This window comes from Miniopterus natalensis, chromosome 9 (assembly GCF_054644295.1).
Source record: "Miniopterus natalensis isolate mMinNat1 chromosome 9, mMinNat1.hap1, whole genome shotgun sequence".
In the NCBI taxonomy this organism is placed as follows: Eukaryota; Metazoa; Chordata; class Mammalia; order Chiroptera; family Miniopteridae; genus Miniopterus; species Miniopterus natalensis.
This window is the reverse complement of record NC_142089.1, coordinates 82,276,366-82,293,867: the sequence shown is the minus strand read 5'-3', so window position 1 is coordinate 82,293,867 and position 17,502 is coordinate 82,276,366. Positions and strand designations below refer to the sequence as shown.

At 46.4% G+C, this 17,502-nt stretch overlaps 1 protein-coding gene across 1 annotated transcript in view; it reads right to left on the bottom strand.

The window, feature by feature from the left end:
* BPHL (biphenyl hydrolase like) overlaps positions 1–17,502 on the bottom strand; it is a 39,934-nt gene that overhangs the window by 21,911 nt on the left and 521 nt on the right. The window contains exons 2-4 of the mRNA XM_087820707.1: positions 11,648–11,751; positions 9,139–9,305; positions 7,697–7,850 (exon numbers count right to left, since the gene is read on the bottom strand). Of these exons, the coding sequence (XP_087676833.1) occupies positions 7,697–7,850; positions 9,139–9,305; positions 11,648–11,751 (425 nt within the window). The remainder of the gene's footprint in view (positions 1–7,696; positions 7,851–9,138; positions 9,306–11,647; positions 11,752–17,502) is intronic.

Below are 17,502 nucleotides of genomic sequence, written 5' to 3'. Positions count from 1 at the left end.
GAAGAAGAGGCAGATCCAGGGTGCTCCTCAGCCTGAGACCCCCGCCCCAACTGTCCTCAGCCTGACGGGCACGGACTCAGACTAGGACAGACCAGGCTCCCTGAATCTTGGCCCCCACGAGCCCATGGTCAAGTTAACTGGGGGACCAAACTCTCCCTTTCACGGTAGACACAGGAGCTGAGCACTCCATGGTAACCACTGCCATAGCCCCCCCGTCGGGGCGTGAGATCTCCATTGTAGGGGCAATCGGACTATTGAGTGGCCCAAAGAGGTTCTGCCAAGCCCGAACAGTAGAATTAGGGGGCCATCAAGTGAGACATGAATTCCTGTACCTCCCAGAGTGCCCAGTCCCACTCCTGGGATGGGACCTGCTGGCCAAACTAGGGGCCCAGATCTCCTTTCAGCCATCGGGGAAAGCCCACTTACAGGTCGGGGCACCGTCTGTGATGGCAGTCCTCACTCCCAGTGGAGAGGAGTACCTCCTCTATGAGAAACTAGAAAGAAACACCAGAGGAAAAACCCCTACCAGCTGGGTGGTCGGCGCGGAGGGCAGACCTGTGGGCATTAATCAGGGCCCTAGAGTTGTCGGAAGGGAGGAAGGTCAGTATATACACAGATTCCGGGGATGCCTCCGCCACTGTACATATCCATGGCGCCATCTACCGGGAGAGAGGACTACTTACCGCCGAGGGGAAGGACATTAAAAATAGGGCTGAAGTTCTTAGGCCGCTAGAGGCAGCATGGGCTCCGGCCAAGGTGGCAGTAATCCATTGCCGAGGGCACCAGAGAGAAGGAACAGAAACAGCAAAAGGAAACTGGCGGGCAGATCGAGCGGCTAAGGAAGCAGCCCAGGGTGCAAGTGCCCCAGCCGCCGCTCCAGCTCTAGAAGGAGCGGTGTTAGATCTCAGCCCTACGCAATCGGACTATACTTCTGAGGAATAAAAGTGGGCAATCCAGACAGGGTGTGCTCAGACTACGACTGGCATCTGGGAACTGCCGGATGGGCGGCTGTGTGTGCCCCAGACCCAGGCGAGCAATCTAGTGAGGCAACGCCACACCCTGACTCATCTAGGGAAAACGTCCCTGGAGGCCTTGCTAAAGAAATATTACTACTTCCCCAACCTGGCCAGCATATGCGCTACAACTGTGGCCCGGCATACAACCCGCGCGCGGAACAACGCTGCTCCACACCCACAAAGGACCGTCGGCATTCAACACGGGACAGCAGCCCTTTGAGGACCTGCAGGTCGACTTCACGGAAATAAAGCTAAGCTGGGGTTACAAGTACTTGCTAGTCCTTGTCTGCGCCTTTTTGGGGTGGGTAGAGGCTTTCCCCACCCAGACTGAGGAAAGCCGAGAGGTAGTAAAAGCCCTCTTAAGAGAAATAATTCCCCGCTTTGGACTGCCGACCTCCATCGGCAGCGATAATGGGCCAGCCTTTGTCGCCAAAGTCATCTAGGAGCTAGCAAGGCAACTAAGAATAACCTGGAGGCTAACCACGGCGTACAGACCTCAAAGCTCAGGGAAGGTGGAGCGGATGAATCGAACTCTGAAGGAGACACTAGCAAAGTTCATCAAGAGACTGACCTGCCATGGCCTGATTTACTCCCCTTAGCTTTGTTCAGGGTTTGAAATGCTCCTAACCCCACAGGCTACACACCCTTCGAGCTCGTGTACGGGCGACCACCAGCAATATCGCCCATCCCTAGGGGAGAACTACGAATAATCAGGGAAGCCAATCATACTAGGAATATCCAGAAACTAGGGAAGACACTAGAACAGGTACACAAGGCCGGACTAGGCCCAGACCCAGTCCCTAGAGGGGGGCCAGCACACCCTTTTAGGCCAGAAGATTACATGCGGGTTAAGGACTGGAGGAAGGAGCCACTCCAGCCGGCTTGGACGGGACCCCACTTAGTCATATTAACAACCCCTACTGCCCTTAAGATTGCAGGAGCAGCGCCCTGGGTCCATCACACCCGAGTCAAGAGGGCAGCCGATCCTGAGGTCAACGGAGAACCTGAGGACTGGCCCCAGCCGCGGCTACCCTCCTTGAAGCTAAGGAAAGGACCGACCCACGAATGGATCGTTGTCCAGAATAGCACCTCGCAGCTGCCAGGCTCCTCGCCACAATCTTCGGAGTAGGACTGGTGGTGAGGGCACCTCAGGACTGGAACCTGTGGGGGCGGGTAGCCCTTGGGGGACTATACCTCAGTTTTGCTTGTTTGTGTGGAGATATAGTTTGCTTCCTATAAGTGCCCCTGCCGTTATCACAGTTCCCCGGTGCCAGTGCAGCACCCCGAGAGAGAGAATAAGACTCTCGGGTGTAGTATTGTATGTAGTTGAGGGAAGCCCCTTTCCTATAGCACTGACATGCCACCAGACTGTGCAAAACCAAACAAGGCTCAGTGTACCTGGAATAATAAGGTCTACTGGACAGGGGTTATGCAGGGAACTAGGGGCCACCAGGCTCACAAGTGCCGAGGATATGGACCACCCGGGCGGCAGGTATGTTGGGACCTAATATGGCCATTAAGTAACACAGAAAGTAAAGGAATTAAAAGGAAGCATACAGAGAGGCAGAGAGGAGACTAGGAACTGGAATTGGGGCCTAGACACTCAGGCCTGGGTCCAGTGGCTCGTTCCGTTAATCAGGCCTGTTCTTATCATCCTAATAGGAATATCTATCAGGCTGTATGTAATTAGAACGGCCATCCGGGCCCTAGAAACCACTGTTACCAGAAGGGCCACTGCCAAGATTCTAGCCCTTCAGCGGGTCCATTATCGTCACTCCGGGAAACTGAAGACCCGGAGGAGAGGGACATGGATCATGATGCAATAATTGCTGCAGCAACAATGGCATCAGAGGGGGGAAATGAAGCAGGAACCGCCGCCATTTTAGGAAGACTCCCCATTTCAGGTATCAGCTTACCTGCCTGAATGTACATGTGACCTCATCCGACCTCTGTAACCCCGCCCACTATTTTCGTGCCAAAAAGCAGGCCGGACCTCCGACCCTATAAAGCTGACCCAAGCCCTTTGTTCGGGGCCCAGAATTTGGAGACTGCCTCCTCCAGGACCGCATGCGTTAATAAAGGTCTCCTTTCGCCTCCTCCGGTGTACGGCCTGAGTCTTTTCCACTACAGTGGCACAGAGGCAGAGAACCTGCCCTATGGCCAGAACTTCAGGGGTTCTCAGGTGCTGAGGGAAGGATGGGTGTGTGGGCAAGACAAAAGCAGTGGGAGATGGATCTAGAAAGACAGAGGGTCCTGGGTCACAGACTCAGTGAGCAGAGCTGAGGAGTTTGAATTTTACTTATCCAGAAAGCTATGGGGGACCTTGAAGGATGTTTAAGTAATATATTGTGAGATTTACACCATACCAGACATGAATGAGGGTGTGGACCTGGAGCCTGGCAGGAGGAGGGGAGGGAAGGCGGACTGCAGACAGAATGAAGGAATAACACAGGAAGATGCAGAGCACCAGGTGACCGTGGTGAGGCTAAAAGCCTGACCATCAGTCAGACCGGAAGTGCCACCTCCCAGCTATGTTATCAGGGCAGGTGTTAGGGTTTGGCCATACAGCTGTGAAAGAATTCACAACTAAAAGAAGAGACGCAGAGAGGAAGTTTATTTACTTCCTCCACCCGCCACCCAGGGAAAGGGCCAGGGCATTGCTAATCAGCGCAAGGGCATGAAACAAAGGGAGCTTCCCTTTTTAAGCAGGGGCTGTTGCTAAGCAACAAGGAGGGAAGGGTGGGATGTCTTGAAGTTGAACAGATACCAGGGGCTGTCTTGAAAAGTTACCCTTTGGTTGCTTTCCAGGAGACAGCCCAACAGGTGTCCTAGGGAGGTGTCTTATCAGTATTGTTTCCAGGCCTGTAAAACATGCTCAGAGCAAAAGTGATGAAGAGGTCAAAGGAGGCTTGTTTGAGGGGAGGGGGGAAGGGAACTTCCTACTAACTCCTTGGTGGGAATTATCCCTGAGCTGTGAAAACAGCAGGAGGAGGGGATGCAATAATGTAGCCTTGGGAGTAGCTTATTTTGTCTGCAGTTTGAACAGAGGGGCTGTTTGAATTAGAGGAGCCAGCAATCTTGGGGTTAAATTATCAGGTGCTTCTTATAAATTGTGGAAGGCCACCGCAAGGAAAAAGAGAGGCCTTTTTCATGCCCTTACAGCAGGTTTCCTCACTTCTATGATCATCTAAAAAACAGGCTGAGTAACAGCTAATTTACAGGGACATCTATGGAGTGAAAACGCTAGTTCACAGCAGGCATTCAAAAAACAGTAATTAAAAATACTATTTATTTCTAAATATTCCATTGAGAATCATTTACCAAGATAAAAAAATTTAGCAGGAAGAACAGGTCTGTGGAGGAAAGACTGAGTTCAATTTTAGACATACTGAATGTAAGGTACATACGAGATAACCAGGTAAGAAAATTGAATAAAAACCTGGCTATCTGGGGTTTGGGAATTCAGTGAAGCCAAGGGGTTGAGTGAAGCTACTTGGGTTAAGAGTGAGAAAAGGAGCAGAGTGTCAAGGGTGGCGTGTGGGAGACCCCAACGTCACAGGGCTCAGCAGGGAAGAGTGAGCATGTGTCAAAGCAGAGAAAACCAGAGATAGGAGGGGGAAGATGAGAGAACACGATGGCAAGAACTTCAAGACAGAAAGCTTCAAGAAGAGGTGTGAGGTCAATGTTATAAATATCACAGGTGTATTTTCAAATGCTGCAGAATGACCAAGGAACCAGAGAGCAGTAGGTGTGCAGTGGGCACGGCAGCAGAGAGGCAGTTTTCTCTGGACTGGTGGGTGGGAAGCCATCTTCACACAAGTTAAGGAGAGAGTGGGCAGACATCATAACACGTGTGCCATTGGAATTCCAGAAGACGAGAAGGACACTGACAAAGAAAAAGTATCTGATAGCATAGTGACTACAAATTTCCCAAATTCGGTGCTCCAAAATAAACAAAGCAAGAACTAAAAGTAGAAAGAGACAAATCCACAATCGTATCTGGAGACTGCAACATTTCTCTCCCCATTACTGACAGAACAAGGAGAGAAAAACAAGAAGGGATACAGAAGGCCTGAGCAACGCCACCGGCCAGCTTCACCTAACCGACATTTATAGAACACACCACCTGAAAGCAGCACAATGCATATTATTTTCAAATGCACATAGAACATTTACCAAGATAGACTATATTCTAGGATATAAATCAAATGTGAAAGAATTGAAATCATACAAAGTATTTTTTCTGAACATTAAGGAATTATACTAGAAGCCAATAACAGAAAGGTGTCTGAGAAATCCTTAATATCTGTAAATTAAATCATATTTCTAAATAACCATGGGTCAAAGAGGAAGTCTGAAGGGATAGTATAAGATATTTTAAACTGAAAGAAAATACAACCTATCAAAATTTGTAGGATACAGCCAAAGCAGTAGAGGGAAATTTATAGCAGTAAATTTTTATATTAAAAAGAAGAAAGTTCTAAATCAATACACTAAGCTTCTACTTTGATTAGCAAAAAAAAAAAAAGCAAATTACAACACAAAGCAATCAGAAAGAAGAAAATAATTAAGAGCACACACAATGAAATTCAAAACAGAGAAAACAACAGTAAGAAATTAATAAAACCAAAATCTAGTTCTTTGAAAAAATCAATGAGATTGATAATTCTCTAGTTAATCTGGTCAGGATAAAAAGAGATGATACAAATGACCAGTCTCAGGGAACAAAGAGGGAGTATCACTATAGCCCTTACAAACTTTAAAAAGTAACAAGGGAACACCATGAACAACTCTAAAAGAATCCACTGGACTTGACAGTAAGGAGATTATACTTATCTCAATGAGAACGTTTCAGTATGGGCCAGGATGGACTAAAGAAGGAATGCAAGGAGCATGTGTAGGAGCAGAGTGCAGACAACTCTTTCCACAGGACAACTCTTTCCACAGGATTGTACGAAAGAACAAAGAGTTGTAAGGTAGTAACTACAGGTAAGAAGGGCAGCCTTTTGGAGGAGGAACCATGCCTACCTTTGAGGGCTGAGGGAAAGGTCCAGGGAGAGAAGTCAGGAGAGGGAGGCACCCTGTCCTAGAGGCAGCGGGAGGGAAAGGACCAGCTGCAAAGCAGAATGGCTTAGTTTGCAGAAGACAGCCACTCTCTTTGGGACCAGGTGGGGATACAGTAAGGACAGGCTGGAGTACCGACTGGGATTGGTATCTAAATCAGACTTATCACTTAAGAGTTTCATAGTTCTTTACCAAACAGAAACTGTCAGGAACTAAGATTCTACACTGAAACACTGCCATTAGATAGCTTGCTTAAGTCATGTGAACTGCAGAAGAGCTGAGAAAGGCTAGACTTATAATATTCTAGTGCACGAGCCTGCAAACTATTCCTGTAAAGAACCAGGGAGTAAATATTTTAGGCTGTGTGGGCCAAGAGGCAAAACTGAAGATATTATATAGATAGAGGAGAGAAACTTCTGATCCTAGCCTGGCCCTAGCTGCCTGGGGTAAGAAACACACTCAGGACACAAAGTCCTGGGAACCTACAGAAACACACTCAGGACAGAAAGTTCCTGGCCTGATGAGAAGGGTCCTGGTGGGCCAGGCCAGCCTGGGGTGGGGGTAGGGTAGCCAGGCCAATTTCACTTTGTGCCCCAGGGACCCCCAGATCCTTATATGCCCTTCTCTCCTCCCCAGAGTGCAGAGGTCTCAATTTGGGCAGCCTGCTGGAGAGTAAGCAACTCCTGAATTGCCAACTGAAATTCCATGACTGGTACCTAGTTGTAACCAACAATCGCCAATGTGTCAGTGGCCACCAGTCCAGCCCGGGCAGCATCGCTGGGAGTGGAGGCGGAAATAGCGAGGAAGACGGACACCCCACACTGGTCCCCAGGACTCGCCTCGCCAGCCTCCCCATCGGTGCCTGGGCCTCACAAACACTTGGTGAGCTGGATCTGGCCCTTGTTTTCATGTCTCTAAAAACCTTAAAGATGAGCCTGAAGGGCAACTTCAAAAAATGTGAATAGCACAGAAATTCTTGATCAAGATACAAGGTTTCATATTTGAATACAATGTTCCCTTTTGCACCCACATTATTTTAAGTGAGGATATGAATGATACTTCACATCAAACCTCTCCATCCTTGAAGTTCACTATCAGGAGAAAATGCAAATACTGATTTAGCCCTTTCCTGAATCAGAGAAGTAGCAATTCTGGAAAGAGAAAGCTTTAAAACAGACTGGTGAAATCACACTACTTTTATTATTTTTAATTTTTTTAAATTTTATTTTTGTTTAAAATATTACAGATGTCCCTTTTTCTCCCCAGTTCCACTCCGTTCCTTCCCCCTCCCCAGTCCCTCTCCTCCTCATAGTCCGTGTCCTTGGGTTGTGCCTATACGCATATAAATTCTTTGGTTACCCTTTCCCCCTCCACCCACCTGCCCTCCTCCATCCCTCTGACATTCATCAGTCTCATCTATGCTCCCATGTCATTGAACCTATTCTGTTCATCAGTTTATTAAGTTCTTTAGAATCGCACTACTTTTAGAAGTTATTCTTCCTGCCTTAGAATTGAGACTGGGAGAGGATGAGACGTGGCTTATCAGCACATTTCAAGTAAGAACTTGGGGGGGAGGAGTGCTACTCATCATGACGCCTCCCGTTCATGGAGCCTACCTTGGTAAATCATCTCATCTTCCTCGGTCACGTAGGCATTGGCCCCCCAAATCACCATCTTGTGGATGTAGGATGGGTATTTTGCAGCAGCAATGAGGGCTGTTATACCACCATCACTCCACCCCAGCAGAGAGACCTTCTTAAACTTCAGCGTCTGTGATAAACACAGCAAACAGCACAGCACAGGTCATTGCTCCTCTCTGTTCAAAAACCCAATAATCAACAATTAACAGTATCGATACAGCTGTGGGGTTTGGAGTGTCAACTGGTAATTAATGAAAAATCCTAGAGTCCAACATTTGGTGACATAAATGTTTTCTCTCAAGTAGTTTGATGAAATATAATTGTCATAAAAACTAATTCCATAGTATTATTTTTAATTTTGAAGGAACTACTTCTGGTTGGATAAAACCTCAAGCACCTAGAAACAATGGAGATCAGCTGTACTTGGACAGGGCCAATAATGTGTGTGCTCGTGGACACCAGAGCAGACGCTGAGATCATCTGTGCAGACTAGAAGGGGACTGGGTGAGGTGACACCATCCCACCTGGTAAAGCCCCAACTGCAACACAGTGAAGAAGCAGTTGGAGGGCGTCTGGAGAGAATGGGGTAATGGGGAGCCAATCAGGCTCCAAAAGTGTGTGTCACAAGGACAGTGAACAAAGATTACACCTGAGATGCTGTCTAGAAGTAAAAATGGAATAATTGGGGAAATTTAAGTTAAGGAATTAATAAATACCAGTTCAGGGTAGTTTCTGATAAACTGAGATAACTACTATGGGTAACAACTTGGTACTACCGTGTAGAACGGACATGTGCATCTTCTGTAACCCAGAAAGCCTTCTCCTAAACATGTATGAAACTCTTACGCATGTGCACCAGGAGGCAGGTCCTGGATGTCACAGCAGCATTGTTATAATAGCAAAAAGCCCGAGAACTAAAATGTCCACAGACAACAAATGTTCACTGCACTGCTGTTTATAATCACCAAAAAAGAGCAACTTAAAAAAATTAAGTTATCTACCACTAGAAGAGAGGTGAAATAAGAAATAGTACCTCCATACAATGAAATACTATACGCCTATATACCACTGCTGAAGCTCAGCCCAGCAGTGTGGCTCAGTTTGGAGTATCAAACTGTTCGATGAAATAGTGAGTTGGAAAAACAGTAGGTACAGTCTAATGCCACTAACATAAAACTGTCTACTTATATATGTAATGAGACTGGCCAGAAGGGCAGAGGCTCAAAGGCTTGGCAGTGGTGTCTCTACATAGTTGGATTGTGGGATATTTCTACTTTCTTCTTTATACCTATTTGAACTTTTAAAATTTCCTAGAGGAATCGAATGGTATTGCCCTTGTAGAAATAAAAACAAAAAAAAATAAATGAAGACAAGCCCTGCCATCCTCCCTCCCTTGGGGTCCTCCCTAAGAGACGCACCTTCATCAAATCAACAGCATCTTTTGCATCCCTTTCAAAAAAGTCCCCCGGGAAATCTCGATCTGGGGGTCTGGAACGTCCATAACCTCGAGGATCCCACGCAACCACTGTGAAGAGCTTCTTATTTAGGTTTTTAATCTGAGGTCCAAAATCAGTCTCTCCACTTCCTAAAAATAGCCACTTGATTAATTCAGGTGAATGCTTTCATTGTTTCAAACCAATTACCGTAACAAAAGAAATAATTCCAATCTTAAAGTAACTAGTTTCTACTCAGCAAAGGCACTTGCTTGCGGGACAGGATCCGTTCACCAGAGGCTGACTTCCTTTCCCCAGGAGCTCAGGCCTGCCTCTTACCTCTCCCTAGGGGCTACTTTGAGAAAGACAGAGGCCCTTCATTCGGCTGTCACTCAGGTGCTGCACTTCTGATACCTCTTCAGTGTAATCTTCGCTTAAAACATAAATCATGAAACTACACACAACAGACTTGTTGATATTATATGCTTCTGAGTTATTCTTTTCTTTTTTTTAAAAAAATGACGATTACAAGTGAGAGAGATTCCGATATCTGTAGACAAACTTATGATTTATTTGATCTACCCACGTTACTCACAGTAGAATTCTAAAATCTCAAACGTTGTTTTACTAAGCTAATGTGAATAGCCCTGAAGGTTTTTGGGGTTATAACCAGAAACCAGAAAATTAAACACAGAAATGATGGGGGAGGGCAGGGTGTGAAAGAAACAAATCAAATTATTTTATTAAAAGTCAGTGGCGGACTTGACTGGCAGTTGCGTGTCCAGGGCCAAACCAGTACTGTATTTTATTTACTTATTAAATATATCTTTATTGATTTCAGAGAGAGGAAGGGAGAGAGGGAGAAAGAGAGAGAAACATCGATGATGAGAGTCATTAACCGGCTGCCTCCTGCATGTCCCCGACTGGGGATGGAGCCTGCAACGCAGGCATGTGCCCTGACTGGGAATTGAACCGTGACCTCCTGGTTCATAGGTCAATGTTCAACCACTGAGCCACACCCAGCCAGGCCGCACTGTATTTTTAAGGTCTGCTTGGTTTCTGAGGACTCATAGCTCAGGCCATAGATTCTGAACACCTTGCTTGATAAACTAGTTGTATTAGAAAATGTCTTTCAAGATGGTGTAAGGTCACCTGACGTTATCCTTGTTCCTGACAAGACATACCTTTCTCCACTTCAGGTAAATCATCCAGAAAACCCGAGCTAAGAACATAAATGGATTTCAGGCTTCAGCCTACCACTCTGAAAGGCAAAGCTTCTCTACAGTCCCTGTGCTGGAGGGGCTGGAGGCCGAAGGAAGGAAAGGGAACAGTCTATCTCAAGACGAGTTTCAGAAGTAATAGCACTGCTTTCTGGCACACAGCTGTACATCTGAAGAGCAGTGCAAAGAATACTAAACTTAATTCTTGCAGAACAGTTACCAGCATGCGACAGCTGAGAAGGAAACACATCCACACTGGCTGCCTGTGGAGAGGGGAACTGGGAGCTGGGTGGGCCCAATAGGGGATCTTGAGAGAGAATCTCATTGTTTGATTTTTAAATCAGGTTAATGCTTTACATAAACAAAAATTAAATTGTCAGAAGATTTTTATACCTGGATAATGATTGTAATACTGCAATAATGAAAATCTAAGCTGACAAATTATTCATTACTTTTATAGGTAACTTGGATCAAATCAGCCATTGGAGTAAATGTCCTCCTTCATTACAACAGCTTAAGGGAAAAAAATATACTAAGTACTGTCTAAACAAGGGTGCCTCGATAGCCACAATGTTACCACAATCAGCTGAGGGCCAATCAGGCGGAGCCATCAACTGAAAAACTTTAGGAGAAAGAAGCAAATCATAAGGAAATAAGTATAAAGTGGAATTATTAAACTAAACAAAGCAACCCAGTACCAAGACCCTTAAAACCAAATCTGAGATGTCCTGAGATCACTAGAAAACTTCCCCCTGAACTTTCTACATTGAAACCACTTATCCTGAAAATAAGACCGAGATTCGGCTGGCTTTACAATACTCCATTTACATTGATCTAATTTTGATTTTTAAAAAGCCTTTAAGCTCAGTTTTGTTCTTAGCTCTTATTTTAATTGAACACAGTCAAGCATCTTTCAGCACTAAAAGTCTCCCATCCTGGAAAACCCTGAATCCCAGGCAACCTGGGATGGTTTGTCACTCCGTCATCTTTCTATACCTTTGTCCCACAGCCTTTCCCTGACCTGTCAGCCTCCCAAACTGTAGACAACTAACCACACAGTGTACTTGCAGGGAAAACACAGGCATTTAAAGGAATGAAAAATACATACAGCAGAAAGTTATCTTTCTAAATCACCTAGCACTGATTGTAGCAAATATTACTTAAAAGTATTTCTGCAAAGCACTAAAACAATCAATCAGCATTTGGCCACTACTCTTGTGAAAGCCTCGTAGATCCCACTGCATGCGAAAGCAGTCCAGGAAAACCGTGCAGACCCAGCATTCCAGGAAGCAGCAGGACGGCGTGCTCGCCCTCTCCGGTCCGCAGGTAATGCAGGTGGACACCGTTCACAGCCACTTTGGCGGAGGTTACCGAGGTGCTAGAACAGAGAAGCCCCACCCCAAAGGAAAATTATTGTTGGTAGTGCTGATCTAATAACACAAAACTGCCCTTTAGTGCAGGAGCCAGCTCCAGTGCCCTCCGCAGGCTTCTCAAGGGTTAAGGATAGGGTTAAACTACTTTGATTTGTGCTTCAGTTTTCCAAACCTAAAAAAGGACATCTTCCTTACTAGACTGCAAATCTGAACTGTTTTCATGTTTGAATATCCTAAGTCACCAACTCAGGGCGTACTCTACGAAAGTACCAAGAGGCTTGCTCAAATCAGCAGCCATACAGGCCCATGGGTGCATGCCCTAGGAGCTGGAAGCCAGTGGTACCAGTGTGCAGGCTGACGTGGGGGCTCCAAACAATGGAACTGAGGGTGAGCATCCACAGAACAGGCCTGGGCCATCATCAGAAACTTAGTGGGTCCAGAGGAGCGACCTTGACCTGCAGCTGCCTCATCAGCATTCCCCAGGATGAGACTGGTCTCCGGGGTCCACAGGGAAGGCCTCGATCTCAAGGCTGTCCTTCAGGCATATGATCTCTCATGTTCTCTAGCCAGTTGCAGTAGGGCTCGAGTTAGGAATGCGTATCTGCACTGGTATGGCCAGACTGCTGTTTAAGATGCTGAAATACTTATATTGTTTGTTAAGTAGCTGGGTCCTGCCCTTGCTGGTGTGGCTCAGTTGGTTGGGTGTTGTCCTGTGCACCAAAGTCACTGGTACAATTCCTAGCTGGGTCCATAAGCTCTCATCTCAAGGGCCCTCCCCCTGCTGCCAACCCTCCTTGGCCCAAGACCTCTCATGATGCAGAACCTAAGTGCACATGCATGGCACAGAGAGGGGTCTTAGGCTAGAGCTACTGCCAGGGTCTGCTCTGACTGATGCGTGTGCCATACCCGGTGCCCTGTTCTGATTACTCTTTTCAGCTGCTCTCCCAGACACTCTGGGCACCTGGGCTGCGATACACAAGGCCCCTGCATCAGGTTCCAGCAGCCTCCCCACCAATTTCCCGGATGGCTGGGTGACTTTAGGAAGGGATATTATGGCATGCCAGGACAGATGCTGGAACAAATATACTGAACAAAGGTACATCAAGTCTTAACACGCAACTTCTGGAGAACATGACAGAATGGGTTGGTATTAAGGCCTGACGTAACATAAGCTCATTACCTACAGAATATTAGGGGGGAGCAGTAATAAAACCATGGGCAGGGTGGTGTCACAGTGACACTGCCCTTACCCATTATCAACGTCCTGCTCCTAATTCACTTCTGTCAAGACGGCTCTAGGGTCAAGATAAAGCAAATAATGCTCTACTAATGTTCACTTCAGCAAACATTTGTTTATGGACACATTCGCTTTCCTCAGCATCTACTAGAGGAAAGATGAAGATAGATTCACGTGCAGACCCTCAGGGAGGGGTAGGTTGGGACTGAGGGAAGAGCTGCAGGCATAGGTTATCAGCATTGCCCGTGTTCACCTCACAGGCATGCGGCAGCTCCCCAGAGATGGCTGGCTGTGCATAGCTCACTATAGTCACGTCGTGTACTTTTCTTACTCCTGTGCCCTAAAGAATTTTGAGGGGTTCCCTTCCTTGCTTGGAAAAGTAATTTTGTACAGTGAAGATGTTATGCTCAATCAGAAGAGCCCCCACCCACCTTTGTCAATGTCCAAGCCAGTGGTTTTCACTAGCGGGTGTTGCTGTCTGTCTGTGCCTCTCCAGGGACCTGGGAGCCGGCCCTAGGGCAGGGGCTCAAACAGGCTTCCTTCCCTTCAGCTTTCATCTCTGTTAATAAAAACCCTCTCCTTTCCCTCTGTACTTTGCTGTAGCTGTTTTGATTCCCCACTCCAAATTTTCCTGTCATTATTATCCCTACCCCATATTCTTTTGGTTGCTAATAATACAGAAATAAAGCCAGGTAGTCTACAATGGGGCACTTTGGCACGTGACGTCTGAGACTACCAGGGCAGAGGCTCTGAAGGCAGCTTTAGAGGAGACAGAGATCACAGCAGGGCTGGGCAGAGGTTATTTGTTGAAGAACGAGACAGCAGCATCTGAGATGAACTTCCAAGAATATGGCGGACGGGTGATTCTAACAGCGGAGGGAGTGTGGCCGCAGGCACAAGAGCAAGGACACACATGGGGACGGGCAGAGCTCAGCCTGGCAGGAGTGTGGGGAAAGAGGGAGCACATGGGCGGCTGAGCAGTGGCGGGGTCTGCAGCTCAGGGGAAAGGAATGGCCTAGTGCCCTGTCATCAGCATCCTCTATGTGATCCCAGCAGAGGCACCTCTATTGTCACCAATCTCATCTGCGGAAACACGACAGAGGACTGCCTATGAACAAAAGTAAATTAAATGCAAATCAATTTCAAACATAAGAAAAACTGTTTTATTTTAAAAAATAATCGTTACTGAGGGGCTTAAGTCCGTTTCTCTCCAGCTTGCCAAGGGGCCTAGGTGGCGGGCAGTCACACCGAAGGAAAGAGTGCTGCAGAGACCAGGCCTTGCAGGGCCCTGACATGTGCTTATTACTTGAACTATACTCAAGATACCAAGTTTCCCAAACTCTCAGGCAGGAAAAAGATAGAAACTTGAGAAAATTTAAAGAACAAAAAAACCCCTTTCCTCGGGCAGTCGTTTTGTCTTTCTCTACTATCTCCCCTAACAACCGCGTCTCTAACCCTGCGTTCCTAAGCAGGCGTGCTCATCAGAGCTGCCCCAGGAGAGTAAAACCACCCCTGCCGAGGACAAGGCTGGGAGAACCCCATTCCATAACTGGGGCAGAACCGGGCGTGTGCTCTCTGAACGGCACACCCTGCTGTACTACTCATTCACTCACTCATCCATTCATTTCGTGAACACCTGCTTTGCCTGGGCACTCCATGTGGCTTGGAGGCTGGCAGGGAAGACAGATGATGAAACCTGCAACCAGCAGGTACTATGCAGTTTGCCAAGTATTATGACAGAACAGTAGGATACAGGAGACCCTGGGGCTGCAGGTGGCAGACATGAATCCCCCATGTCTTCACCAACATCCACACAGCTGCCCACTTAGCTCCTTTCTATCAGAGCACTTCCTGTCTCCCACTATGTCAGTGGAGCTCAAACTTAGATCTGAATCATCTGGCAAAACATTTTTTAAATGCCTAATAAATTTTAATTATGCCTGGCCAGCGTGGCTCAGCGGCTGAGCATCTGCCTGGGACCTAGGAGACTGCGGTTTGATTCCTGGTCAGGACACATGCCCAAGTTGAGGGCTCGATCCCTGGTAGCGGGTGTGCAGGAGTCTCTCTCCCCCCCCCTCTCTTCCTCTCTGAAATCAATAAAGATATATTTTTTAAAAATTTAATTATGCTGGGCTGGGCGTGGCTCAGCGGTTGAGCGTCGACCTGGGATCCAGGCGATCAGGGTTTGATTCCCCGTCAGGGTACATGTCCTGGTTGCGGGCTCAATCAATGACTCTCTCATCATTTATGTTTCTATCTCTTTCTCCCTCTTTTTTCCTCTCTCTGAAATCAATAAAGATATATTAAAAAAATAAAATAAAAATTTAATTATTATTACAACTGCATTTTTTAGTTTTTTCCTTTCCTTTTCTGGCAAACTTAAATCTCTGGATGCCCAGGCGGCACCAAATCAACATCTCTGGGGTGGGACCCAGGTACCTGTATTTTTTTAAATCCCTAAGAGATTCTAATAGGTAGCCCAGGTTATGAACTACTGTACTGAGTTGATGTCTTGGAGGAGAAAAAATCCTGTCTCCCTTTTAAAAACAGCCTGTAGAAAGGCATGCCCAGCTACAAGAGCCCATTTTTACCTTGTATTTGTCCTTGGCTCCTTTTTTCCTGTGAGGCTGGACAATTTTGTGAAAGGCAAGGAAGTGAGGAGCAATACAATGGCAATCAGTTCCTGATTGAGGGCGGAGCCACTCCCCTCAAAGAGGAAGAGTCGACTGTGGGAGAGGTAAGAATGTAAGAGTTTGGGGCAAATGATTAAAACTAACATTTAGTATAATTACTAAACTAAATAATGGACTCTGGTAAGAGCTTATCTTGTCTCTTGTTTCGCTACATGATGCACATTAATTAAATGTAACCACATTTTACCATGGAGGAAGCTGAGGGTTAGGTTTAGGGACTTTGCCCCAGTCACCCCGCTGGGAAGTTAATAAGTCAAGATGAGCACCTGACTGCTGACACCTGAGCCTTTGGCACTTTTTACACTTGGCTTAGAAATAAAAATGGGGTCTATTAATAGGATATATCCTCACTTTGAAAGTCCTACATATTCTCTATATCTTGTATTTTTAGCCATTTCTTTTGTATATATTTTTTCCAAAGTAACCACTGGCTATAAAAACCAAGCTACCGGTTAGGGCATGGATTTACATGAAATTTGATGACATATTTTCACATATTTTATACATTGTATTATTATTTAGATATTCATGTATGTATCATTACTAATTTTTCCTACTAGTTACTTAATTCTTATGTTCCAGACCTTTTACATTCACTTTCTCGAATCCTCAGAACAATTCTGCAAGGCATGCAGCTCAGAGAGGTTAAATAACCTGCTCACATTAAGCAGCTAGGAAGTGCCAATGAAGCCATCTGAACACCAGAGGCCTCGCTTTTTCTGTAACCTCGTGGGTTCCCAACAGGGCTCGGGCACTGGGGCCACACTCACCCTGAGGGTCAGAAAGAAGGTGCCAAGGGAAGGAGAATCTCTGATTCTCCCACAGAACATCCTGAGGATGAACTCGAAAAAAATTTTATATCAGGCAGGTAGTTAGATTCTATAAATTACTAATATCGTGATTGTACGTAACACAATTCTAGGTAGAAAGGGTTTTTTTTACCTGATCCTGGTACAAACCACTTTATAGATTACGAAATAAAAGTCAGTGTTCCCAATAACAGACTTACAAACAAGGTTTTGGAACACAACTCAACTGTAGGCCAGGCACTGGCTTAAACTGGGCTGCAGCTTGTCCCAGGAGTAACCAATACCACCGCTTGTTTTCCCTGACTGCATGTCACATCAATTTGCAACCACACTTATAAAATGGCAGTTCAAGTTCCAGAGAAACCTGTTTTTCAGAGACATTTTAGTAAGAATGATTTGCAGTGCTAATGAATCAGCCTTCCTGCAACCATTAAATAACCTACCACAACTCTGATATTGGTAAAATCACAGTAACTTCATTTCAATCCCATTCTGCGAACGAGAGCTGGATAAATCGCTATTGTCCAGTGTTGATTTACACTGCTGTGGACATTGACATTTTTTGCCATTTGCACCAAAACAGTCCTGAAAATCTTCTAAAAGATCTAAAATAATAAAAAAGAACCTGAATCAAATACGAGACTCCTAGTCGATCACAATATAAAAATGTGAAGCTGGCCAGCCTCCTTTCTCCTTTCAAATGAGAAGTTTCCACCTTGGAGCGCAGTTCTAACGCAGGGTACCTCCCCCACGACTTTCCCCCGGTCACGGGCGGGACTTGCCCAGCAGGCTCGCCGCGCACGCGCAGGGAGAGCGCGGGCAGGTCGGGGCGCAGGGCCGAGCCCCTGCCCGGCCGTGGGCGCTCGCGCCAGTGCCTCTCGGGACCTGGGCGCCCATTTTTAAGACAGTCGGTCAGAGATTAATCGACTTTTGTTGTTGTTTCCTCTCAAAAAGTGTGTGTGGGGGGCACAGAGAGAAAAGAGATCCCTGGGCATCTCCCCAGCCCGGCATCAGGCC